This window comes from Megachile rotundata, chromosome 15 (genome assembly GCF_050947335.1).
Source record: "Megachile rotundata isolate GNS110a chromosome 15, iyMegRotu1, whole genome shotgun sequence".
NCBI lineage: Eukaryota > Metazoa > Arthropoda > Insecta > Hymenoptera > Megachilidae > Megachile > Megachile rotundata.
In genome coordinates, this window is record NC_134997.1 from 5,036,741 (window position 1) to 5,064,656 (window position 27,916).

Here is a 27,916-nt window from a genome sequence, read left to right on the forward strand (position 1 = left end):
TTGTGAATTACTAACATCTTCGTCGTCGACTTGCGCTCATTCGAAAAATCATGGCTGCGCGCGCATATCTTTTCGTCATTTTGATTGGCCGTTCAGAATCGAAAACATGTGCTTACCTAACTAAATTGTACTCGCCGTTACGAATATTCGATTAAAACATAATAATTATTAATTGAAATGGCAGGAATCAATTTTAAAGATGAAGAAGAAGTTAAAGAATATCTGAAAAACCTTCATATTGAGTATCAATTCGGTTGTTACAGTGAGAAAAAGCCCGAAGGTAGGTACCAGAAGCCCTAGCGATTCTAACCTTTCTAATGATTCTTTTTCTGAAATGATATTTCGTTGTTAAACAGTTTGTCATCTACTGGGAGATTATAACGAAGCAATTAAAGTAAATCACAGTGAGGCGGGGAAAATATATAAAAAGAATTGTGACGACTACAATTTTGGTAGAAGTTGTACAAAATACGGCGAATATGTCTATGTGGGTATGTTTATTGCAGATGGCGCGTTAGTTATGGCACGCAATTCAAACTGCAACGTTCTATTATATGATCACATCTTGAAAAGATTCGATTACAGATTATGTAAAGTTTAATTTCTGATTTAAAAACTTTTCAATTAACAATTACCATTTAATTTACTGCTAAATTTAATTATTATAAAGTAGTGATGAGTTGAATTAAAATCTACATTATTTAAAACTATAGGTAGAGGGTGTAAGAGAAATACTATGGAGGCATACAAATACATGAAAAAAGGATGTGAGGCCAATGATGCAAAGGGTTGTCTCGATACAGGTATTTTTGCAATCTCAGAGGAGAATCTAGAAAATTCAAAAGAATCCCAAATTTCTCTTGGAATGGACGTGTTAAAGAAAGCTTGTGATGCTAATCTTGATTCAGCTTGTTTTTATTTATCTGGTATTTATATGAGGGGAATAGAAGGATTTGTCGAGAAAAGTATGAAAGATGCATACACATATTCTTTGAAGTCTTGCGAAGCAGGAAACCCTTATGCATGTTCCAATCTATCTAAGATGCATAGAATCGGAGATGGTGTAAAAAAAAGTGAAGAGATGGCAAAACTTTTTAAGAGTAAAGCCAACCGATTACTGGAAGAATTAAGAAAGAATAAACCGCAGTTACAGTTTCAACAGGGTATTGACCCGTAACTGAATTTTTTGCATTTAAATTATACTGTACAGCAGATACATTGAAGTGTTGAAACTGTAATTGTAGTTTGTTTAAAGTTTTTTTTGTCACTTTTTTGTTAAAAGTACAATAGATATCTCCTATTTATATTTACTTTCGTTCACGATACAGAACGATGAGTTTGACCAGCATGAAATTGTTACTGTTAATATAACGATTAAATGAATCGTTATGCTTTTTAAAGTGTTATATTATTTACCTCTCTACACCTGGTTAGAAACATATAAGTGATTAATGTACTGATGTGTATTGATTATTTTTTTTAACATGTATGATTCATGTATTTACAAAAAGAGACTACTGTTTTATTGCACAGTGATTAATTCAATGAACTGAAATTATGCAATCATTTTTTATTTGTTAATTCAAAATGATAGTAACATCAGGACCATCTAGTGGCAGGTAGGTGTAGTAATAAAATAGAAAATCGTGTTATCTATAAAATTAATAATTTTTATAATTTTCTGAGACTAATACAAAATTTTATCATCTCAATAGAACCGAATTGTAGTCATTATATTGTGCTAGTAAGAGAAATAAAAATTCTAAAAAGTGCGTTTCGCACTTTTACAAGCTAACTTGTAGGAAAAGTCAATCTCTTTTTGATTTCTGTATGTAAAGTCAATTTGTAATTCATTTTATAACTTTATACCAAAATTCAGTAAAAATTTGGAAAACCATCATGCGCTGATATCGACCAAATTTTACAACTAAGCTCTTCTTTGCAAAGGAAGATATCTGTGAGAATGGTTTTTAGCAACTTGAAAAAAATTTTTTGTCACATTCATGTCATTGCCTATATCATCGACGAGATACAGTATAGTGTGCGAATTGCTCTCAGCACATAATCCGCATTTTCGGAGTTACGGAATATATTGAAAATAGTACAAAATCAATATTAATAAATATGTCATAAAAATAAAGCACATTAATCGATAAAATCAGTATTAACTGAATTTTTACAAAAACGAAATAAGTGGCGCCATCTCTTCAACGAACAAGGTGAACTACACACTTTTGAAACTGTAGTTTAATTAGTTTTCATCTTCTACCGTTAGATGGCAGCACATAGACAGAACCTATAGAGAATGTATTTCTATATTTAAAATTAGTTAATAGATTATAACTTCAAAAATAACTGATTTATTGATATTGATTTTGAAATGCGTGTTGCTGAATTTAAATTTGATTAAGGAATGAATAGCGAACGTTTTTCTTTTTAAAATATACAATTGAACAATAAAATAGAATGTCAAATATAAATAGAAATCTTCTTTATCGATGGCTTGAAAATGAAATTCTTCTTGATCGACGATGACTCTGATGATCACCACAAACCTGTGGGGATCTTGAATAACGTAGGACTCCCACTTTATCGAGTGTAGGTAATTGAATAGTAATGTTCACTCGATTTAAAATGGAAAAGTTCAAAAAGTTTATTTAAAATGTTTGAATTGTTTATAACGTGAATAATATAGTATACTTTATAATTCACTATACATATGAATAATTACACAAATAGTTCGCGATTAAAATATAAACTGTGTGATTCGACGCGTCTATCCACAAGCACGCTTTTCAGGGAAGTGACTTTATCTTTCTGAGCGAAAACCCCTTCCAGGAAAAATGGGGGAAAAATGTACCCTTCGGCGGAACGGTTGAGCGGAAGTAGGTGTCGCCAAAAACCTGTGGGGACTGAGGTTCGTGAAGGAGAGTCCGGTGTAATAAATGATGTACAACGAATTTTTCTTGCTATTAGCAAGTATTGCACTTTTTATTACTTCGCGCATGTGCTGACTCTTTCGCTTTCATGCACCGAGTGGAGGAGCGACGTTCTTCTTTTTCGCGCCGCGTTCCTTATAAACTAGTCTTACCAACTACTATTTACAGCTTAACCTAAGAAATAAAAAGTAACTAAAAATAGGAACTGTTCCAGAGGGCGCATGTGTCGCTGTCGCTACAATCGCCACATCACTCCCCTCCGAGTGAGTTAACGCGCGAACGTAACTCTTTTTTGTACATAATTCTTTGGTACGCTATTTCTTTCAGTCTCGGTAGTTTCACAAAACGCAGGTTTTAATCTATTGACCGATACATTGATTTCGCTTTCTTTATAATCAATTTTAAATATTCGATCGGTAACCCTCTGCACTACTCTAAATAGACCTTCGTAAGGCGGTTCTAAAGGTTTTCGAACCGCGTCTACTCGCAAAAATACGTGCGAACATGTATATAAATTTTTATGAGTAAATGTCTTTTGAGCGCTATGGTGCGATATTGGACTTGGTTTAATTTGTCTGATATGTTGCCTAAATTTCTCTAAAAATATTTGCGGATCTGTAGTTTCGTCTTGAGCCATGAAAAACTCTCCCGGCAATTTTATGGGAGCGCCGTATACCATTTCCGCCGCAGATGCTCCAATATCGTCTTTAAAGCTAGTTCGGAGACCCAGTAGGACCGTGGGAAGTATCTCGACCCAATTTCGTGTCTCGTGACACATTATCGCTGCCTTAAGTGACCTATGCCACCTCTCAATCATACCGTTTGATTGGGGATGGTACGCGGTGGTCCTTGTCTTATTACATCCGATCAGGTTGGCCAGAGACTGGAACAGCTGGGACTCGAATTGCGTCCCCGATCGGACGTAACGGTGGCTGGGGCTCCGAATCTTGCTATCCACGCCGAGTACAAAGCCGTTGCTACTTTATCGGGTGAACAGTCGGTAATTGATACTGCTTCTGGCCATCTGGTGAACCTATCTACAGGGTGTTCGGCTACTGGGTGGTAGCTGGAGTGATTCTGAACAACTTTTTCCTTTACCAAAATACTGATTATAGCTTAGTTTTTGAATTATTAATGAAAAACACTGACCAATGAGAACGCGTATTGCCGTCATCGGCCGTCATAGACTACGTTTCCATCGAGGGTCCAAATCGGGTCAGAGTCGGGTTAGAGTCGGGTTGGGGTCAGCGCTTGTACGGTGGAAACGCCAAAGGTTTAGTTGAACTCTACCCTACAAAATTTTTGGGTAGCGTTCAGTTGAGGTTCGGTGGAAACGACAAGAGTCGAGTTCATGTTGCCAACATAACAAATCCAAATTGCATTGTGTATCACGTGCTGTATTAATCGGTGTAGAAGAGGTTATTATTACTTTTTGTCGGTGATCTTGTAATCTGAGAAATAATGTTTGTATGTTATTTTGATATTGTAAAATTAATATTGCTCAGCTTTACATGTCAGAATATGGTAGTTGACTTTGTGCAGTTGGTAATGTTCAACCCAACTCCAACCCCAACGTAACTCTGATCCCATGGAAACAGGCAAGGCAACTTAACTCTAACCCGACTCTAACCCGACTCTGACCCGATTTGGACCCTCGATGGAAACGTAGTCATTCTTGCACATTATGTACATGCGCATTTCGAAATACTGAGTCGCAATCGTACCCCACTAGTTGGCTTGTGCATTTAAAATTGGTTATGTTCTCAGTCTCTCTCTACGAAGTCAATTTTAAGTGTCGCCTCTTGATGTATCCCTACTCTTTGGCCGTGTTGTGAAATCTTATTCCGAATTTTTACGATATAAAAATTAACCTGCTTATAAATGAAAAAACCATTTGGGATGATTTGCTTCGCGCCTCCAAATTTATTAATTAATAATAACCTGAATTGAATTTATTCTCTCGAATTGTCATAATGACATATATTACGTCTGGGGTTTTAAAAAATGTAAATACGACCCAGTATACTAACATTGTATTTAATGCTCAAATTAAAATGAAAAATATGTAATAACCCAGGCTTTGTATTTAATAAATAAAATTGATAACATAAAAGAAAAGGAAATAAATGGAATTGTAGGGATACACAAGAGGCGACACTAAATAAGGAAACCCATCTTCTAAAGAGACACAGAGAACACGCTCAATTTAAATGCCCAAGTCAAATAAATCGGTGGCGCGCATGTGCACAGTGTACTAGTATGGCGGTCAAAAAATAATAGTTTAAACTGCACATTCACCAGTAATTGATTTGTAATAAATATTTTGTCATTTCTCTATAACGCATTCATCTGTAATTTCTTGTAATATATAGTTTTTCATTTTCTTATAAGTTATTTCTGCTAGTCATTTACGTAATACATATTCTTCAAACATATTTCGTAGAGTAATCATTTTCGTTAATTCTTTTCTTCTTAAACTTTTCAACATCGTAAAATTGATGCAAATAACTCAAAAGATAATATTAGTAATATACAAAAAATGTATTGCAAATATATTACAAATTATTAGAGGTTAACATGAAAGTAGATTTGCTTGATTTAAATTTCCCTCTCGTTTGTACAACCAATTTAAAGGGACAGCGTTTTCAAGAAATCAAAGGTGCCGACAAAGAGTGTCGCCTCTGGTTTACTCTGTGGTAATAGAACAAACAGCGATTTGTTTATTTTCAATTTATCTTTTAATAGTAATGTAAATAACAAAAGGGATAAAAAATGACAAAAATTGTTGAGCTGCGGCCTAATAAAGATTTGATAAATGCAAAATTTGAAAAGTATCAGTTTTCAACTGAAGAAATACCAGTAGATACTGATATAAATTTGAAAGCAGGTAAGTTTAAACAAAACAATGCGTACTATTTTACATATTGAATTATTTAGTGAAATTAAATGATAATGTTTTTTAAATTTATAGATGTGTATAGGTTAGAATTAACAACAAACAGAGATTCTCTTTTAGAAACACGATTATTTGCATTTCATAATCACTTATTTAAAAATCCATACGATACTTCATGTTGGTTTATTGATCAAAATTGGTTTGTATGGAGGTTTAAAAAAAATGGAAATTTGGAGCAGATGTATTTAATACATGATTCAAATGCAACTGTGCAGAATGTTTTATATAATCCATCAATTGGATTTACCAATAACAATATTGTTGCAATATTGGATGGGGGAGAATATCTGAAATTGTTAATAATAGATACTCAAGATCATGTTAAAACTTTCACATTAAGTGGTGCAGAACCTGGAGTTATATTAGATATTTGTTATGTAAATGCTACATCTTCTATTATTATTGCAATATGCGATATCAGAAGTACAGGAGAAAAGAAATTTACAAGATTGTTGTTATTAACTTATCTTTGGAAGAATGTAGGAGATCCATGTGAATCATTTGAGCTTGTTAATAAAGAAGCATTAAAAGTAAATGGTGCTGTTGAGTATGTGTATATAGAAAATTGTGGAAAATACTTACACTCTATTTGTCAAGACTACATTACATTTGAATGCCCAAAAGAACAAGCTACCCATGATAAGAAAAACGTTTCAGAAAAAGCCAGTGAAATAAAAATTCCAAAATACTGCTGGTCTCAGGATGAAGATTCTATCACAGTTTGGCTTAAAATAGATAAGCAGCATAAAGATAAAGTCAAAGTGCACGTAACGCCTTCAGAATTATCTGTAACAGTGAATGATAATGCATTGATACAAGGACAATGTCAGCACAGACTGGATGAAAATTTGACAACATGGAAATACGAAGAAGACACATTCAAACTTGAATTGTATAAATTTGAAACTGGTTTAATGTGGAGCGAACTGATTAAAGGTGACACTGGTGGAGAATATTTACCTAATGAAACATTAGCTGCTGAAATTCATTCAAGGTATATCATTTGATGTAATCATTAAAACCAACCTCGTGTTAATATTTTATTCTATTATGTTTAGGTTAGCACATTTATGTACAGACCAAACAGACAATAAACAAGGTCAACCTTGTTTAGGATTTAATGCTGAACAGCTTGAAGAATGTGATTTAGAGGGAAAGGATAATTTGTTACAAAGGATAGACCTCACAACACAGGAAAATACACACTTAGCTATGCTTGGAACAAGTAACCATGTATTATTTACATATAAAACAAAATCTGGACAAGCAATTTGTTTGAGACATGATAATGATGGTTGTTTATGGATAACTGGTGAAGTAGATAATATCAAGTGGAACATGGAACATTATTATACCTTTCCCGGTTTCGGTTATGTCGAGGCAAGCAAATGCAATAAAAAGTTTTGTGTTTCCCCTAATGGTAAATATTTAATTACTGTACAAATATAAATTTAGATACATTTTAATCTGTTATACTTTCTAGATGGTTCTTATGTCGCTATATTGGAACATACAAGATACATATTTATTTATAAAAAGCCTGAAACTAATATTCAAGTTGGAAAACAATGGATTGTGGATTTAGGTACTGAAACTTGCCCCATCATGGGAGCTGTTGCCACAAATAAATATTTAATTGTTCTTACTAAAAAAAAATTATATCGATTACAGATTTGTTTTTGAACTTAATTGTATTAACTTATTATAACTACATGCAGAGACTTTATAAATATAGCCAATGATTTTATCTATCTGTTTACATAAATGTACATCTGTTAACTTCTTATAAAATACATGTACACACTTTTGTAACTTAAATAAGAACTCATCATTCCGGTGTTTGTATATTTATAAAACTATACATGTAAATTTACATGTATACAAATTAATGTTTTAATTAAAAATCATTAAGAAGTTTTATATTTACCTTAATGTTTAACCTTCTACTTTAATATTCTAAAGCCGCGGTATGTGTAGGACATTTGTCCTTAATATATTGTGCGACTTCCTCCATGGAAAGCTCTTCCTCGATAGGCCAATACCAAATAACGCGATTTTCAAACGTTTGAATGAAACTTGCTTCTGCTGAAACTGGTCTATGTTTGTCAAATATAGTTTCTCCAGTTTTAACATTGAAAACATATGTCAAAGAATGTGTTTTACTAAAATGTCGAGCCCAAGGGGGAGCAATACTTTTTAAAAAAATTACACTATTTAGTGCGAAGTATGGTTTATCATTATTAGAATCGTTGCAACCTAAAGCTGAGGTCGGAAATTCATATACTTTAATTGGTCGACCATTCTTTGATATACGGTTCTTTACTCGCAATATTTCGCTTATGTTTGGATCTACTGGGAGTAATTCTTTGACACGCACACGAGCATATGTATTGCCGACTGGTTTCCACAAAGCTTCACAAAATTTCTTTGTAAGGTTATGCCTATTAAAAATTGTATATTGATAAAAATATTTGTCCAAGAGAAAAGTTTTAACATTACATTTATGATGTTTAGTTCATTACCTGTCTCTCAAGTATTTTCGACTAATGTTCTCTGCTCCCAAAATAAAAGCGTCTATAATATGTAATGCCAGTACTTTCTGCAGTTGCCTAAAATCCTTTGTCATTTCATATACTATTTCGGCATATACAAGTGTATCTGGTGGTAATTCTACGTTGATATCTTCAACCCTTATCCAACTACCATCTACTAAACGATATACATTACTCCTTCCCATGCCCATGTAGAATGTGGCATTTTTCTTTGCTTCATTTGCATTTCCAGTACCACAGGGCATACAGAACCAATCATATGGTTCACTCAATATTGTAGTTTTAATATTATCTTCTTTCAATTTCTTTGCTGAAGTCCATATAAATTTAGTATTATTTTCAAGAAGATGTTTTAATTTTTCTTCAGGTTTCATGTGTCTTGGAATTGTTCTACTTTCATCAGGAATCTCCCAATATTTAAGACACTCTTTGCGCATATCAGCTTGTTTTGTTTCAACAAGAGTAGTATCTTCACAAAATGCTGCGATTTTGCGTAAACCTATTATTTGTTTCCTTCCTAAGTCATAATTAGATTCGCGTAAATATTGCACAAATTGTTTTTCTTTTTCTAATTCATCTAACGATACTAACTGTAACACATCGTTATTATCATCACCCCTCAAAAGTAAGTTATTAACGTGTTGAAGATATTTTATAACGTTTTCTGTACCAGGCCGTTTAGTTTTACATATTAAATAACGTTCTGAATTTGCTGGCCTAGAAGAATTCGGCTTGAAAATACAAATTTCTTCGAAACAACGATACATTAAGTAAACTAAACCTGCGCTAAAGGGCGTAAAAAGGTCAAATAACTTTGTAACAAAATGACCTTTTACTCGTATAATCATTAAGGCAATTAAACATTGACAGAGATACAACTGTTTCGAGAGAATCTCTTGTATATTTTCTTGACCTTCTACTGAAAATCCTCCATCCGACATCATGAAATGTACTCCTTTGCCATGTGTATGTGTCATTATGAGATCTCTGAAAGCATCTTGGTTACAAGGATCATAAACATCACCATTATCTTTTGGTCCATAATAGGGATGAAATGTTTCGCAAGGTCCTGCATAAAAATCAGCTAATTTAAAATCATTCTCATTTTTCAAAGTAAGACCAAAACCTTTTGCATGCCATTTTCTTCTCCATAAAACATATTCACTGAAACCACCTGGACCAGCACATACATCTGCAAAATACAACAACTCATTGTCCTGCAAACCTTCAGGTTTGGTGAACATAAAGTCACATGCTCTGTCTATATTTGCCATTTTAACAGCAGCACGATTTAAAAAAAATGCACCACGAATTGTTTCATAAGGATTACAGCGTGTTCTTGCACGACGTATTTCTACATCATCCAAATGATCAAATATTGATTTAGCATTAATAACATTTGTAACTATAGTTTCATCACAGAACTGAGTTTCGTCTTCTATAACGGTCTTCTTTGGTCCTTTCAGTAACCAAAGCTCCATTTCTTCTAACGTTGGTAAACAATCATTTGGATTTCTTATCCATAATATATCTTCTTTAGCTTTTATTATTTCTTCTTTCGGATCCCATTTTAGACTCGAAGCTTCAAGTCCTGGTACATGATGCCCAAGTCCTCTACGACCATGTTGTTTAGGAGCTTGTACTGGTTCTAAACGACCCTGTTTATGTTTACCAAGACCATGACCTTCTTTATATCCCATCATACGCATCATATGTTCAGCTTTATTTTTTCCTTGAAAATAATTTTTGGATTCTTCTTTCTCATAATCCCTTTCTTCTTCGTTTGTATCTTCATCGCTTTTGACTTCTGTTTTATGAACCTTTTTTTGTCGTTTACTGTAATGATGATAAGAATCATCGTATGTCCTTTTCCACATTTTACTTTCCTTTGTATCATCATCACAGTTTAATGATTCATCTAAACATGTGTTTTGTATACTCTGACACTCTTCACCAGAGTCTTGTTCACAAGATAAATCTTGATACATTTTATGAGGACTAAATTTTATATCATCTTTTTCATCAAAATTTTTATCAGAATAATCATCATTACAATCACTATCATTTAAATCTGAAGTATCATCTGTCAAAGTAGTATTGCTTCTCTTTCTAGTATGTCTTTCATTATAAGATTGGTGTGCAATACAATATGCATCGTCTCCAATACTATGATCATTATCCTGATTACTGCAATTTTCATCATAATCACTTTCATCTGAATCTAAAATATTAGTATTACTTAGATATAAGCTTTTAATACAATTATAGCAAGAATTCAATATCTAAACCCCAACATTATTATGTATTAAATCATATTTTTTAAGTTTTAAAGAAGTGCATGTTAAAAATGTAAAAGATTTAGCTTAAGATACAAAATTATAATTTTTACATAATTGCATTAAAAATTAAAATGTCTACATTGAAATAAGTTTCAGCGTTGAAAAGATGGTCAAATTTTATACATGAAATATATAAAGCATTATTTTAAAAAAAAATGGATTTAATACACTCTGATTCTAGGGTCTAAATATATTTATATAGGAACAATTATCTATATTTGTAGCAACTCTTTTTGCTGACTTGAATTAAGTACTATTAACAATATTTTGAGTTAAGAAACAACAAGAGGAAATATTTACTTACTGCTCTTCATGTTTGAAACAAATGTATTTAACACTTCCAATCAATGATGTTCAGTTACTTCTGACAAACTGTTACTAAAGTATACAGAAAGGAATTTATTTGTTTCATTTATACGATCAATTCTATATTATAAAACTTTTGTACGTATTAAGAAACATAATGTTATCATTACAGGTTATGTTTTTGGTAGTCGCCATTATGAAAATATAATCTTATGCAATAATAATTAATATATTATTCTGTAATAACTGAACAATCAGCTTCACAATAAACAGAAAAACTATTCGAAGACGCACATAATTAAACTGACAAGAAAAAAAGAATGCCGATTGATGAAAAATATACACAAACCATCACTGTTTAATAGTAGAATTAAGAATTGCCAACTGAACAAATACATGACTAGTTACTTTCTCGAATTATTACTAGAATTCAAACTGAAAAGTTGTAAAATAATATTATTCATATTTTTCATGAAGCATAAGTTTATCCGAACTTACATAATAAACTATATAAATAAACTCTCTATATAATTTGTTATTGGAAAAAATTAAACTATAAAACTGAACATAACACTACTTTAAAATAATCATTTATTAAACATTATTTTTACAGTGAATAAAATTATAGAACGTTTAATTTAAATAATTTATTTCATATTTTTTGTAAATCATTCCATTTAACAAACATTTTAATTTGATTTCGACATTTAAACAATTAAGATAGATTCGCGAAGAATATAAAGACGTTTATGTAACGGAAAAACATTTTGAATCAGTAAAAGTCACACTAAAATAAATTTTCGCGTCACGAAGAATTGGAATAAATTTTGGAAAGTAATTAAAGTAGGACCAGGCTGCTATTGCAGTATTTATTCTCTTATATTCTACCATAATACTGTGTAACATACAAGAAATGCACTTTAATGAAACCTACAGAAGAGAATTTGAAATACAGAAATATTATAACATCGTTTACGCCACTTTTCTTCGTCTCTCTTAAATCGTTCATCTTGTACGCTGCCTTATATAAATAATTTGTGTATGCTCGTTTTTCTTCTACATCGTTGAACAAACCATAAACGCGATTAAACAAGAGCGAGTCGTTAAATTAATTAATTCTAAGGTACTTTTTAATAAACACATGTCACTTCGTTTCTACTATCTCTCACCAAAAAAGGTTGCTGTAAGATATTCACATCGCGTATAACATCGATTTACATTTATTTTTCGAAGAAATCATGTCATGGTCAAAGAAGACAAAACAAGCCATTTTCGCGTTACCTCTCATTGGTCGTAAAAAACTGACAATATACTGCAGTAAAACGGCTCGATACGATAAATTTTTTCGCGTTAACGCATTATCCGAAACAACGGGGAATACGAAGGACTGACAACGAAGAAGTATTCACGCAATCGTTCTTCCGGTTACACATGCTAATACTGCTCTTCCGTATTTGTAAATAACATGGTCGTGTTCAGTTCGAACATTGTTCAATGCAAAATACCAGAGATCTTTCTCTTTTTTCGCGTCAAAATCCTTAAAGTGCCTCACTAATTGAAAATGTTTCTTCATCGAAGCATTGAATACAACAATGATGCTTAAAATGTATCGAATATTGTTGTACTATAAAACAGATATTCCTTGCAACATACAACCCATCAAGGGTGACGATCAACGGTAGAACAATTTCGACTAGATTACATTTCATCCTTAACATACTCACTGCCATGTTTATCGTGGCAATGGTGCTTTCTTTTTTTTAATACTAAAACAAACGATGAAACGTTAGGCAGTAGTGAATCTGTAATGCGATGAACAACCAGTTGTTATTTCGCGATGAATATCCCGTGTGATTCGTACTATTTAACCCTCGTATTTAATGTTAGCTCTATTTATTTTCATTTTCTAAGCTTTAAATTAATTTTCCAATGTACAAAAGTCTTTCGTTAAAAAATTTGAATGGGTAATTTTAATCCGAGTATTCTTGCACACGATTCGTATACAACTGACCCAACATCGAGGATTAAAACAGTGCCGTTGTTTAAACTCAAGCTTGTATATCAACACTACTATTAATTATTATTTCAAAACTGACAGTACATTGTACAAAGTCTGTTTTAACATACACACAGTTGTTCTTTGTAAGAATTTGCTGACTTTCATCATTGCAATGATGGCATATAGAATAACGAATAATTAAAAGAGCCTCTACTCGGGCGAACAGCACCGTTTCCAACAGAATATTCTTCTTTTACCCGGAATTATGTTCGCACATACAGATTATAATACATAGACATGTTTTACGTATACAATACATGTAAAGAACCGATAAATTAGTATTATTACGCGGCACATTTAACGCGAACGCATGTCTCTGCATGTCTTTGCACATACATTTTGTTTCTTCGTTTAGTAAGAATCGAACGTGATCGCATACGCCGTATTTTGCAAACGCTTGTACAAAATTTTCATTCGAAGACGACCAAAGAGTGGTTGTTTAGAGTCTAAGAGCGTTGTTTCGCGAGCTTGCGTACACGTCTTGAGAAACTGGCCGAGCTCTTTCATATTGTAAGGCGTGATGAATCAATGAAGCCGTATTTAACAACAGAATACCTATTTGTGTTCTTTGTATAATTATACACCTTTTTTCTCCCCCGACACTTTAGCGGCGGTATGATCTCTCGATTTTCTAAATTCACCCCCGAGTCTCTCGCAATTTAGCATCGGACTATCATACACATCTTTTATAGCGTTTCTCGAACTACTCTTCTCTTCATCCTTCTCTCGTGTTTCCGCTTCCTAACGAGCGTTCTCGGAACAAACGCGACAACGAACGTGAACTATTACAACAACAGGAAGTCTACCGTGCTGTAAACTGTGTTTCCCCCGTGGCGATCATGTAATTCCTACGCAATTTCTCCTATACAGGATGTGAGGTTCTGAAAAAGATGGTCTCGTTAAGGAAGGTGTACTCGAACACACAGGCGAAGTAAAAGAAAAAGTATTCTATCAACGTGGTATTATATTCAATTATACCTTCCGTCTTTAACAAATCACCTGTCAATGACATTTGGAAGATACTCCGCCGGAAAACTGTGGTTCCAATGGTATTCCTCATTCCAAGCATTCCAGCAGGATCAATACACTCTTGGTACTCGTTTATCCAACGCTGAAAACGATGCTCCAGTTAAAATGGCCTTATTCTCATCACCTGATTGCTGTCCACTTCGGATTGTGTTTACAGGAATATTGTTACTGTAGATTTGACATAGGTAAATCACTGGTTGAGTAGGAGTTTTTCGACGCCATGTTGATAGAACATTTTTCTCTTTTTTACCGCCGCTGTTGCTTCCTTTAAGAGCATCCTTTTCTTAGGAAACTCTCCGCTTCTATACGATTGTTACTTCGCCTCGACGCTTGAAGGAGTCAAGCATTTTCGCTTCGTATGCTATCCAGCATACCAGAAACGACGTCGACAAGTAATATTACGGGGATGGTTTCATACGACCATCCTCCGTTTTACAGATCGAATTGTCGTTAGAATACAACCGATGACTCGAAAAATACGTTCGAAGATATTCCTCGGATATAAATATTTAACGCGCTCTCAGAAGGACGAAGTACGACGGATTCGTGTGTTCTACATATTATTCTGAGAACAATCGTGGAAAGGAAAAAACCCGTGGAACAACATCGTGTTTCTTCTATTTTATATATACTCGGTATAGTTTCGTTATCTTCAACCCTTTCGTTCGACGCTAAATCATTTTTCTCTTAAACGAACACGATCAAACGTGTTCTTGGTTTCTTTCTTTTAGCGTGCCATTTTAAGGCACAATTCACGATTATTGCACGAGGTTGTTTAAAAGTACGTGCGTTAATGAGAGTACAATTACAACGCTAATCGATAAGAACGTACGAAATTAATAAATGATCTCTGATACGACTGCTTATCGTTCTTTTTTAACGATCGGGTAATTTCATTAACAATTCGACGTCCGGTATCACATAGTCCGACATTTTTTCTTTCGCTGTTTTTTTATCTTATTTCTAACTATTGTAATCGCGTGTTAATGCTTGATCGGTAATTTTGGAAGTTCTTAAATATTAATTCGAACGATCTTTCATATTTTAGATATTAAAAGGAACATAAGAGATTTCATGAAACGCGTGGACGTCAAAATATTAATTGCGATCGTTCGCGGAGCAATTGCGACAGTCTTTAGCGAAAGGGTTAAAGTCATACAGAAGATGAAGAAAATAAAAACAGAATGGCTTTCGTGCCAACTGAATGTGAATAACGTATACTCAGTGAAGAAGAAACAGTTTTACAATCGTTCGCACGCAATTGGCTCGATACATGACGCACAAACGATGAAATCAATTCGCACACGACGTTCTAGAAAATACTCAAAACGTTATTCCGTGTTTTACCGACTCGATCTGAACACGCGTCGAGTTTCATCGATTGAACGATCTCGAACGAGACACTTTTATCATTTTCGTTACAACAGTTCTTCGTGGATTCGAAGGTCTCAGCGCACGTTAAGTTCGATTAATAAAAAAGTTATCCGCCGTATCTTTCTTTCATTTCTTACTTTAAATATAGCCCAGGCTTACGCATGTACCATTTCAACGGACGCATCGTCGCGTAAAAATAAGAAATTATCTGAATCGCGTAAAACTGCATGGTACAGTTCTTGAATTCGCACAGTTCCGTGAAAGTTTGCACAGTAAATTTTGTTGTCGTACAGTGTGCAGTGTTCGACATTCGTGCATACACTAACGAGTCTACGTTCGATAATTTACGAAAGAACGAAATCGTCTAACAACACCGTGTATTTTATTTTACTTTACAAACGGAACACTAACAGATTCGTATGGTTCCTTTAAAACGGAAAAGGAAAAAACCTTTTATCGCGAGGATTGCAGAAAACAAAAAATATAGGTACAACGTTATCAACAGTCAACAACAAAAAGTGTTGGAAACTAAATCTTTCCTATATGATTAATCTCAAAATGTCGTATTCGCTTCTCCGTCCCAATATCGAAGTTTCCCTTAAAAATTTCACGCAACGAGAGAAAACCTTCTTCGTAATTTGCCGAAGAAACCATGAAGAATCTCTAGGTGATTCCGTAGGAACCCTTCTTCGGATTTGGCTGCAAACTTATATGAAGCACATTTTAAAATCTTGGAAACGTGATACTTATGTAGCGTCCTGTAATTCCATTCTATAATTTAAATTTTCTACTTGGAATCACAGTAATTCGTTATATTGTATTATGACAACACAACGAAATTCTTGAATCATTAAACAAAATTCCATCCGAAAAAGGGTTGATTACGAAATTTGTATCGACAAACGAGGAAATACCTAAAGAAACCTGTATACTAATTCATGAAAATATCAGCCGCACTCACACGAAGAAAAATTGCAAACCCAGAAACTACCGTGAAACAAATGGTTGTACTACCCTAATTTCACGAAAGATCAAGAACCAGTATGATGACGAAATAAACGAAGCCGAAGAACTGCTACGAAAATCTATTTAAGGTTGCTGAAGAAAACTGGAAACGGGATTCACGAGACTATTCCAACCGCAATAGGAAAATGAAGAAAAAGTAATTTAAAAAAAAAAAGGAAAAAGAAGAAAAAAGAACGCGTACTCTGGTAAATTTTCTCTCCTCGTGGCTCACGACCGGATATCGAAAAAGCTTTCTCTCTTATTCGCATTCTCTCGTTTCTTCACAATAAAATGCACAATACGAACACGCACCCGTTGTTATCGAACTAGAAAACATAAATAGTACCGTGGTCTCTCTTCCTGTGACACGGCACTATCCACGTAAAAAACATATTGTTTTACAATTAATAATGTACAAATAGTCTATCTGTAGGTCTACAGTATACGAACGTATTCTGTCGGCTGCTCTATAAACCTGTGTATATAAGTTGGCGAGATTTTTTCAGTCTTCACATATAAAGGAGAAATATGTACTCTTTTTTTTGTTTTATCTCTCTCTATCTCGTTTCGTTTTTTTCGCTCTTTTCTTTTTTTTCTTGTTAACATTACAATATGCACACTTTTTACGTTTACAATATTAATAAAAATTGTTTAATGTACGCGATATCACAGCGTTCAGCATTAATGATTAAAAAGGTACTCGTGGTTCCCGGAGGCTATATAAATATTACTTTAGTCAACGATTATTTTTTGTTCAGCACGCGAACAATCGACACGCACCGGAAGATTTCGTTTCTTTCTCCTTTTTTTTTTTCGTTTATCATTGACTCGGCTGAAGCGCGGAGAACTGTGCCAATTATCGTTTGTTTCCCGTAATTTCTTATTTCATTGTTATGTTACGCTTCTTCAGAGGCAAAACAACGGATAGGACGCAAAAAAGAATAAATGTACAATGGACAGTGCTTGATACAAGCGTGAAAAGATTGATTTCTTTCTGTTTGGATCATTCGATAAAATATATGTGGAAGGCGTGTCACGAATATCATGAAAAATTATCCCTGCTCTATTCGCTAAGATGTTCACCATTGTGGAAACTGATTGAAAATTAGCGATCAAGGTGGGAAACAAGGATCACTCGTTGAAACAATACCGTTCATTCGATCCAATAAATAAAAAGGAATGAGACGTTGGAAATTTGTAAAATTACTTTAACAATGTACAGGGTGAAACGTTATATTACAATAGGGACAAGTTGGAAACTGTTCTAGAAAAGAAATGCAATTTTGGTATTGAGATATGCAAATTTGCAGAATGAATGGAAGGGACAAATATTAGTTTTCTGATGGCGAAGACATTGATACCCTAGTACTCTGCTGTTACGAAATGCCAACAGGTGAAAGAGTACGAACGAATTAGAAAATTTAACAGGTACAGTTTGCAATAGGACTCAGAAGATATCATTCTGATACCAGTCTACCCTTTCATGCACCTTCGTTAATTCTCAGAAGTGTACGTTCTCTCCCATCCAAATTCGAAAACTAAATAAAATTAATTTCGATATTTGCAACGCACCTCGATAGATAAAAAAATATACATAGTATGTTGTTTAGTTATTAAAATAAACAGCTATATAGTCTTCGTTCACACAAAAGTGTTAATGCGGTGATCAAATTTTCTAGGAACCAAAAGCTAGCATAAATACAAACGACACAAAATACCAAGCCACCTGGCTACACCATAATGTGCACGCACTAGTCCAGAATCTTTAAAGCGAGTATTTAATATGCCTCAGAGAAGATCGTTGAACGATCAAAGGAAAACGTAACCAGGCGCGTAAACCTAGGATTCTTGTGAATATCATTGCGATAGTGTGGCACTACCACCGTGAGTCTCGTTACATGAAAAATAATACATCTACTATTAACAGTTCTCCACGAGATTGTACCTAAATACCATTGTAAATGAACGTAGGATTTACGAGTGTTCGTTAACACAAGCGCAAAGAAAAAATAAAGAACAAAAACAATTTCGTTTATCATTGCAGTATCGAAACACTCCTTCGTTAGCGAACAAACACGCAACTATTAGAAGACTATACACCACCCTAACAAACAGACAAACGTACAAAAAGAACGGATTTATTATTCGTTCGGTAAATGAATTTGTCACGCTAAATATAATACGGATGATTGAACAATTCGGTCGCGTTCAGCAACAGAAGAAAAGAACAACGCAAAGAGCAGAAAAATAATACAAGTTTTTCATCACCCGATTCTTCCCTATCCTCCTCTCTTTGTTCTTTAACTCCCTGACGACCAACACAGACGAATTCGCGCGGCGAACAGAAATAAAAAAAACAAACAAGAACAAAAATACAACGGAATACTGATCTTTCGCTTTAACAATTCTCGTTTCTCTCTCCCTCCCCTATCCCCTTAAAGTAGACAGCGAGCTCCTCCCGCAGTACACGTCATTTAGGATCACATGATTTGTATACCACGTGTATAAAAAACTGATAAGATACGTTCCCTTATTTTTTAATCATGATGCACGATTGGTAGATCTATAAATATGCTACGTCTTACATATCACAGAGCTACGCGTACACCCACTATCAACGGCATTCAACAAATGCAAAAGGCGGATGCACTTCGCTGAACGATCACGTTTTTTGCTGACAACTCAAGCATTTTGCGAAAACGATACAACCTGTTAACCCTTTGTCGCCCTACACGTTTGGGGTTTCACCACCATTCATCCGTTATATACACTTGGACGCAACGTAGGGTGTTCTTCAGATAAGGGAGGAGGAAATAGCTATTTCAATATTTACTTCAGATTTTGGAAATTTGAATGTTTAGACTTTTGAAAGTTTGACTCAGATGAAATTTAGGAATTTGGAAATGTACAAAGTTAGGTTTCCAGAGATTTGAAAAATGTACACAATGAGAATTTAGAAATTTGGACACTTGAGAATTTGAAAATTATTTTGTTAGATACTTGAAAATTTGAAACGGTGTAAATCCAGAAATTTAAGAATGTTTTTGGTAATTTTGAAAATTTTCAATTTCCCTAAAATGGAAGGTAAGTATTTAAAAGGTCCCTCCCCTAGACTTATTCTTACCCAAAGTATCCTACATTGCAGTCAAGTATATTTGCAGCCAAATACGATGTGTATATGTAAAGACTTCTAAAAATTATATGACCACGTTGAGATTCATACTCTTGAGGACCGATATGTCATCATCATTGTTTGAGACGAGAAACCGGAGAGCCCAAAGGGTTACTATTCCGAGGCCTTTAGAAATAAGAAACTGTAGAACGTAACTTCCAGTTGATCAACCATTAAACTTCCATAGGAACGTTTCGCGTGTTCAGAAGCCTCAGTAATCAGCAAGAGCGGTGAAATATCCTCTATCTGCAAAGGAAATTGAACGAAGAAAGTATAAATTGTAGAACGACAGTTGAGCTAATTTAGCAAGAAGAATACCAAACGACGTTACGAGAAAAATATTCCGTAAGATTGTGTGCGCTAAGGGCAAGGCCATAAGAAGTTACCATGAAGATTTGAAACAAACGGGAATGCAGATCTGAAACGATACAAGATGATTCAATAGAGGGCGTACGCAATGTATGAGTATTCAGAATCGTTCGATACTCTGGTAGCATACGCTTCCTATTATTTTATATAAACTATTCACTCCGCTACGGCAACGCGCGGTCTGATTTACAACACAGTAGGAGCGTTTAAAGAGCATTTTACCATGTTTTTTCTCGAAGTGGCAAAAGACAACGACAACCGCGAATGTCTGACACTTTCCACCACGCGTTTCGAAGTTCGACTTTGTAAGGGCGCGGAAAGAAGAAAATACAAAAAGGACTATAGACACACGCGTGAACCTAGAAACGAATCGACAAAGTTTCCAGACAAATTTTCATTTTTCCTTTTTCTTTTTATCGAGCAACATCCGTATGTAAACGCGTGTGACACGCGGTTCGAAACCGACCGAGAATGGATTAGTGTGCACACGTACTGCTTCACAACATTTTCTACTGTGCGTAATTAAGTAACGAACTGTGAGACCGTTTCACGAAAAGCGTTACGTATTAATTATCACAATAATGTCGTTCGCAAAATGAAGAACCTTTGCTCGAATAACAGATATATATATTCGAGTTCTCGATTCCTCTCTGTTGGTTCCTTACTTCTCCCTTTCTCGTTTTTTTTGCCGATACGTTTTACATCTCGAGTAAGTGACGTGTACAGAGTAAACCTTGGAGGCCCGCAAATAATCGCTATGCGCTGTCGTTAAACGGTATAATACATATATATAATATACATATATGTTTCGTATTCGAATATCTCCATCGCATGAAAAAGTTCCCTCGAGAGTCGCTTTCTTTTTAGAATGGCCGCAATGGTGTATGTTTGTGTGAGTGTATGTGTTTGTGTGTGAGCGTGTATATATACATATAACACGTGGATTAGTCATCGCCATTTGACAATTATTGGCTCGTGTGTTCCCTCTCACGCGTTTCGTACACAACGTTCACGGCAGCGCATTCGAACGTTTTTCCGTCAGAAAATTGTTACACGGATAAATCTTGACGTTCGTTTATCCTAAAAATAAAAAAAGAAAACAAAAAGAAAAAGAAAGAACGCAAAAGTCAGCAAGAATTTTCGATATGAGCGCGAAACTAAAAAGCAGGTACATACACAACTGAAATTCGTTCGATCGCGGCCAGCATTGCGCGTTTTCACCAAAAATACATTTGACACGGACGCGCAAAGACAAGACCACTCAGTGGCCAATTGCATAAACATCAAACAACAATGTTTCTCTTATTACTCTCATTTTTTTCTCTTAAATCTTGTGTCTCTCTCTCGCTCTATCCTCTTTCTCTCTTCGTATAATCATTCGTTGGTTTAACAACAAATTACTTTCGATATATATTATAAAAATAAGGTATCAAACTTTGCGCCGAGGTACACAGCCATTGTGACTACATGCTTAATTTTAAGTTGTCCCCTAGAGCCCAAGTGTCTCCCCATTTCTCCCCATCGTCTTCCCAGGGATTTCCAGGTCGCTTCAAGAGAGAATCGTTCGAAACGATTCCGGTTTAGTCCCGGGATAGTCTCGAAGTAACTCGCTTTGTTCCTCTTTTTTATTATTTTTGTACGCTATAATTATTATGCTGGATGTCCTCCATCAAAGTTCTCTAATTTTGATGAGATTACACCTTTTTCACCCTTTTAATTATTTGTCTCGTTTGTCGAAACAAATGGCGACACGATTGGCGTAACGTCGTGTGCTTTGTAAAAAACGGGCGGTACGGCTTAATTTTTATGCAAAAGGCCTTACATTTTGAAGAGCGTTGCCTGTACATACGTTATGTGTGTGTGTATATATATATATATATGCAAAATATAAATAAATTATCAAATATGAAAACGTTTAACCCACCCCCCTTCTATACGTTTCGTGCATTTCGAAAAGCATTAAATGACGTTTACATAGTTATCGCAAAAAGATTAATTAGTTTGCTTGTATTCGTTTTTCTTTTCTGGTGTGTGTATATGCGTGTTGTGTGTGTTCCTTAAGGATATGACCAATATGGTTATTGAAAGCCTACATATTTCTGGTCATACTCTACATCCAATAACGATTATATCATTGCTAAACAACTACCACTACTTCAAAAAACATGACTGGAATGTGCCTCGAAGATTCAATAATGCGCAATAAATTTTTTTTTTATCCTTTTGTTTCATTTTTTGTTGTATGTTCAACGAATAATAATAATATAGTTGTTTGACCGATTTACACACATTTCCGTTTCTGTTTGTGTTCAACAACGATTAACTGAAACGATTTTGCTGTATACCAACCGTCGAATAACCGGCACCATTCCAGAAAATAATAAACGACAAGGAAAAGAAGAAACATTACGTTACGTATATATTCAAAGGAGACCCAATTATCCTCTACACAAACCGTAAATATTAAGTGGGCCCGATATAGACAGGAAAAAATCGATCTCTTATTTAACCTGCACTCTTACCGACTTTGTTCTTTGAAAAGCGTCACTGCTGCACTGGAGTCGGTGGTGGGTAAGCGTAACTATACGGTGACACAGCTTGGAACTGACCGTATCCCATCGACTGATAAGCACAGGCTCCAGTGTTTGGTGGTGGACGATTTGTCTGGAAGAATTTGTTATTAACGAGGCTCTGCATCCCAGAATCGGTGTGACCATTGGATGGCATCATGTACGGAGGCGGTATAGAGTACACGTTCTGTCCTCCAGCTGCTTGGTTAGTACTGTATGTATTTTGCCTATTATGGTATCTGTTTCCTTGAAAACCTCCCGTCCTCCCGTGGTATCTAGGTATATTTGCATTCTGATAACCGGTTTGGTAGCTGCTGGTAGTTGGACAGCTGGTAGTGTAGGCGTTAGGCTGTCTCTGGTGTTGTTGCTGCTGTTGCTGTTGTTGTTGCTGCTGCTGCTGTTGTTGTTGTTGCTGTTGCTGCTGATAGTTAGGCTGGAAACTGTTCTGACGACTGTTTTGATATCCATTCTGTTGGCGTACAACGGTTCTCTCTTGGCCGTTAATGCTTTGGTGCTGAATGCTTTGAGAATGCTGAGATTGCCAATTATTCGTTGGGCTGCTGTTATTTCGTGGACTTCCAGGGTTGGTCTCCTTGTTGGAGCGAGAATGGCTCCATCGCTGACGGCCTTTGCCGTAAGAATTCTTTATCGAGTTTGCCAGATCAGCTAATTGAGGGTTTATCACTTGGCCAGCTTCTTCTAGAACGGAGATCAGCTCTTTTGCTTGTCTTGCGTTGTTGGGTGTGAAGTACGCGTATGCGGTGCCAGCGCTTTGACAACGTCCAGTTCTTCCTATTCTGTGAATATAATCTTCAGAGCTGTTAGGGTAATCGAAGTTGATAACGTACTTTACGTCCTCCACATCTAAACCGCGAGCAGCGACGTCGGTGGCTACGAGTATCATTGTCTTTCCATTTCTGAATTCTGAAAGAACGTAATCTCTTTCGGGTTGAGACTTGTCACCGTGGATAGATATAGCTGGCCAACCCTCTCGTTTGATAGCCTTCGTTATGTCGTCCACTTTCTTCTTTGTTTCAACGAAAATGATCATTTTGCCTCCTCTGTCTTTGCCGATTTCTCGAAGTAAACCTGAAAGTTTCGTCTCCTTCTCGTGTTCCTGGCATATCTCGATGATCTGACGGATATTGTGATTAGCGGCCAACGTCAGAGAACCGATATTAATCTGAATATAGTCTGACAGAAAGTCTTCAGCCAGAGCCTGCACTTCTTTTGGCCATGTCGCGGACCACATTAGCACCTGCCTGTCGGGTCTTATTTGCTCGATGATTTTTCGAATCTGCGGTTCGAATCCCATGTCCAACATTCTGTCCGCCTCGTCAAGTACAAGATACGTGCATCTACGCAGATTCGTAGTTCCCTTCTCAAGAAAATCGATCAATCTACCGGGGGTTGCAATGCATATTTCAACGCCACGTTCCAAGTCACGAGCCTGAGGCCCTTTTGGAGATCCACCGAAGATACAGGTGTTACGAATACAAGAGGATGATCCAAAATCTCTGGCGACGGACTGAATTTGCTGAGCCAACTCCCTTGTAGGAGCAAGAATTAAAACGATCGGACCGTCTCCTCGACTCAAACGTGGTTGATTATTAATGTGTACGGTCGCCGGTAAAATGTACTGAAAAGTATCCATGAAAAAGCATATTTATTGTTTTGTTTGAAAAACATATGCTATAAAGAATGATTAATGAAACTTTCTATTAACAAGAATATTCTTATAATAATGTTTCAGAATTATTAAAATATACAATTTATATAAAAGTAAAACTTTTGAATCCTAGGATTTTGATACATGACATGCATTTTATTTCAATTGATACCTAAGAACAAACTTGATATACATACGGCTAATGTTTTTCCAGATCCTGTTTGAGCAATTCCAACCAAGTCACGGCCACTGAGCGCAATTGGCCACCCTTGTGCTTGAATCGCAGTTGGTTCAGCAAATCCCTGTTTCCTTATTTCTTCCATCACATAATCTGGGAAGTTACTTTCTTCGAATGCTTGAATTGGAGATGGTGTGTTGTTTCCTTTTACCGTGATCTCTTTGCCAATGTGATATTTAGTGACATCATCTATTGACCGCTTTAGGACATTGATATGTGGAATATACAAATTCTTTGCGATCACTGGTAACTTTGTTAAATCCCAACTAGGTTTCTTCAATGAATCTCCAGGTGTCCTCCTTTGAGCCTGCTTCTTAAGTGTCTTTTCCTTCTGTGTGTGTTGTTGGCTGTTCCAAAACGTTCCACTCCCATTACGACTGCTAGAGTCCCTGTTCCCCCTAGGTCTGTAACTAATCATATTCATAAAATACTATTGACAAACTACTAACATATATATATTTACATTTCTCAGAAAAGCATTAAATTTAAATTCAAATCAATTTCGTGGTATATATTTATTTGTGCATAATAATAATCATTACAATTTTTATATACCAATTCTTCTGATCTACTAGAATAATTAATAAAGCATTTAAATAGTGTAAGTAGGACAAAAATGAGTAGTATAATAATAACAATAAAAGTTTCTAAGCAATCTTAGATATAATATTCTGAGTTTAAATATAAATACTTAATGTTATTATTATAATCATTTACAATTAATGAAATGTATATTCTATATACATAAATAAACTGAAGAAGATAGAGATTACATATACTTACCTATAAACATGTACATGTATATGTTATCACTAATATTGGAAAACCATAAATCTTAATTTAACCTAGTTATTATCAATTTTAACTAAATGATGCCATTAACTTGTGAAAAAATTCAATTCTTGATTGAAATGAATGTAGTTAGTTAATGTTCACATTACAAACAAAATGTGGTTTATGTTAGAAAAGACGTTTGTACTATTACTTTTTGTGATCATAACAAGATGCAAGACAAGGTTTCATTATTTTTTAAAGGAAGGTAATGATAAATAAACAATTTACAAGCTTGTTTGTTTATTAATCAAATGAACATGTAAAAAAGAAACCAATTATAAAAAAACGATCTTTACATTCTCTTGTTTTTGTAAATATATTTAATTTCTTTTTTTTTTAATTTAGTTTTACAGAAATGATTAGAATGATATTTACAGTTATACTTTGTAATTGTTAAATGATATTTGCACTTTCATGATTGCAATGTCAACTACAACTGCAGGTGACAAACCTCTGTTTTGTTCAAAAACAAAATAAACAACAAATAAATTATTTTATAGAACAAGTTTATTATGAGCAGAAATAATGTTAAGAATAAAATTATAAATATAAACCTGCTAACTTAACAATAACATTAATCTGTTACTGATGAGAAATATGTCCTTAAAGTATTTAGTACTTTTAAATTACTGTGACAAAAATGCTATAATGTATATCAATATGACATATTCCAATATCATCTAATGGCAGTGACATATTGAAATACATATAATACAGTCAGGTATATTAGGAATATCACATTAAAGGAAAATAAAAATAAGAATATATTAGATATATAATAGTAAAATATGGCATAATAAAAAATAGTATTCCGATATCCCACCAAATGTAAAATATTTATTAAAAAGAAAATTTTTAGTAATGAACTTGTCTCACATCCCATTATGACCATAAAAAGTAACAATTATAATGTACTGTCAAATTTTTCAACAACCACATTGCATTGATCTTTTGTAATTAGACAATTGGTTTTTTGCTCCACTAAATATTTTTGAACATTCAATATAATTTCAATAATACAATATATACTGCATACAGTAGGGTGTGTACATATTCATGAAACAATTTTTATGGATTTAAATTGAAATTTCAATGTTATTTGATAATGTTTAATTAATATACGTAGTAAATAATTAATGTGTACCTGACCTAATTAAAGTATGCAACTGATCTTAATTTCTCTACTTTAATTAAGCCATTCATATTACTGCTCATATTGCTTACTTAATCTGCACAATAATGGAATTCTTTAGATTAACGGTAATATATACATGTATATACATATACACACCCTCTATTCACATATGCATATACACTCGCACGCACCCACACTTCCATACGTCATATATAAATTTATTTTATTTCTTTTTATCAATAATACATATACAATAAAAATATTTCACGACATATTTTAATCAAATATCAAGAAAATCAATACCATTTGCATAATAACATAAATCTTTAAAGGCTTCAATTTCACGCTTGTCAGTAACTTTCCATTGAATAATCGCTACTGCGCCATTTTACTTTTTTTACGATGCGTCTAATTCTGTTCAAAGACATTTATTTAAATTGCAAACAGATAATTCTCTGTTACATTAAAAATGATTTAATTACCACAAAATCGTTATTCCTTATTGAATAGCAAATCTTTAGAAAGTTTAAAACGGTTCAATATAATCAGCGATCAAGAAGATTCGCGAACAAAATGGCGGACAGCATGATAGATAAAAAATAGTTACTTCCACTTCAACAGCTAACAGCTTTTCGTATCAGCGAAAATTGAAATGGTACAATTTAACGAGACCTACCTGGTATGATTGGAATAACTGTTGTTATACATCTTGATGAATGTTCGGAATAATCTGCTGACACACTACCCGTCTGTAGAAACGATCTTCAATTTTTTTCAGAAACTATGTCAGTTGTACCAGTTACACCTGTGATCAATAATATCTCATTTTAGAAATAATTCTATAATCAGTGTGTGAGCAAATGTACCTTTTGCACAATAATTAAGTACAAAATGATAAAAAGATTCTTATATTTGAGAGGAGAAAATATTCAGATGAACTTACCCTGCAAGACCCGGCAAGCAGAGCGGCAATGGCAGGCAGGCACTGGGAAGACGGAAATGGGAGACTGGGCTCTGTTTCCGCTTCTAAATATACACGTCGCAGCCAATACATGCAAACAGTGATCGCTGATTGGTCGATTCTTTTGTGGAACATTACGCACAACGCGTCGACCAATCCGAGCGCGGCGGCAGAAATCAATAAATTCAAGAGTGTGATATATTCATCTAACTGAAAGGCAGGTATTCACAGAAGAGTGGAAAGAAGAATCGTGAATACAGTAACAAACGATGAAAATATACTTGAAAATAGGCCAAAAGTCTCTTGCAAATATTAAAAATTATATTTTATTTTGTTTAAATATAACAATTTTAGTTGATATTTAGTTCGAAAAGTATCATGACTTACAATGTTACATTTTTTACTTTAT

The 27,916-nt window shown here is 34.4% G+C and overlaps 4 protein-coding genes across 8 annotated transcripts; 2 read left to right on the plus strand and 2 right to left on the minus strand.

Annotated features, from left to right (window-relative positions):
- Positions 1–67: 67 nt before the first annotated feature.
- Positions 68–1,400, plus strand: Coa7 (Cytochrome c oxidase assembly factor 7). The gene is made up of 3 exons (XM_003706491.3): positions 68–280; positions 357–491; positions 714–1,400. The coding sequence occupies exons 1-3, from the start codon at positions 178–180 to the stop codon at positions 1,175–1,177; spliced, it is 702 nt and encodes a 233-aa protein (XP_003706539.1). The 5' UTR covers positions 68–177; the 3' UTR covers positions 1,178–1,400.
- Positions 1,401–5,687: 4,287 nt separating this feature from the next.
- On the plus strand, positions 5,688–7,815 carry LOC100882123 (nudC domain-containing protein 1). Of its 2 annotated transcripts, none has more exons than XM_003706517.3 (4): positions 5,688–5,826; positions 5,911–6,889; positions 6,954–7,315; positions 7,379–7,815. In XM_003706517.3, the coding sequence occupies exons 1-4, from the start codon at positions 5,712–5,714 to the stop codon at positions 7,576–7,578; spliced, it is 1,656 nt and encodes a 551-aa protein (XP_003706565.2). In that variant the 5' UTR covers positions 5,688–5,711; the 3' UTR covers positions 7,579–7,815. The 2 variants fall into 2 exon arrangements, with proteins under 2 accessions (XP_003706565.2, XP_012148173.2); XM_012292783.2 differs by having other exon boundaries at positions 6,954–7,275.
- Positions 6,138–11,468, minus strand: Cmtr1 (Cap methyltransferase 1). Of its 3 annotated transcripts, none has more exons than XM_012292784.2 (4): positions 11,091–11,468; positions 8,418–10,668; positions 7,823–8,336; positions 6,138–6,681 (listed from the first exon to the last, which is right to left on the minus strand). In XM_012292784.2, the coding sequence occupies exons 1-3, from the start codon at positions 11,098–11,100 to the stop codon at positions 7,844–7,846; spliced, it is 2,754 nt and encodes a 917-aa protein (XP_012148174.1). In that variant the 5' UTR covers positions 11,101–11,468; the 3' UTR covers positions 6,138–6,681; positions 7,823–7,843. The 3 variants fall into 3 exon arrangements, with proteins under 3 accessions (XP_012148174.1, XP_003706538.1, XP_076396058.1); XM_003706490.3 differs by lacking the exon at positions 6,138–6,681 and adding an exon at positions 7,297–7,540; XM_076539943.1 differs by lacking the exon at positions 6,138–6,681 and having other exon boundaries at positions 7,297–8,336.
- Positions 11,469–11,930: 462 nt separating this feature from the next.
- LOC100882013 (ATP-dependent RNA helicase Rm62) lies at positions 11,931–27,594 on the minus strand. Of its 2 annotated transcripts, none has more exons than XM_012292780.2 (4): positions 27,490–27,594; positions 27,223–27,351; positions 24,537–24,987; positions 11,931–24,309 (listed from the first exon to the last, which is right to left on the minus strand). In XM_012292780.2, exons 2-4 carry the CDS (start codon positions 27,252–27,254, stop codon positions 22,645–22,647), a joined length of 2,148 nt encoding a protein of 715 aa, XP_012148170.1. In that variant the 5' UTR covers positions 27,255–27,351; positions 27,490–27,594; the 3' UTR covers positions 11,931–22,644. The 2 variants fall into 2 exon arrangements, with proteins under 2 accessions (XP_012148170.1, XP_076396065.1); XM_076539950.1 differs by having other exon boundaries at positions 27,413–27,495.
- Between the last annotated feature and the right edge of the window lie 322 nt (positions 27,595–27,916).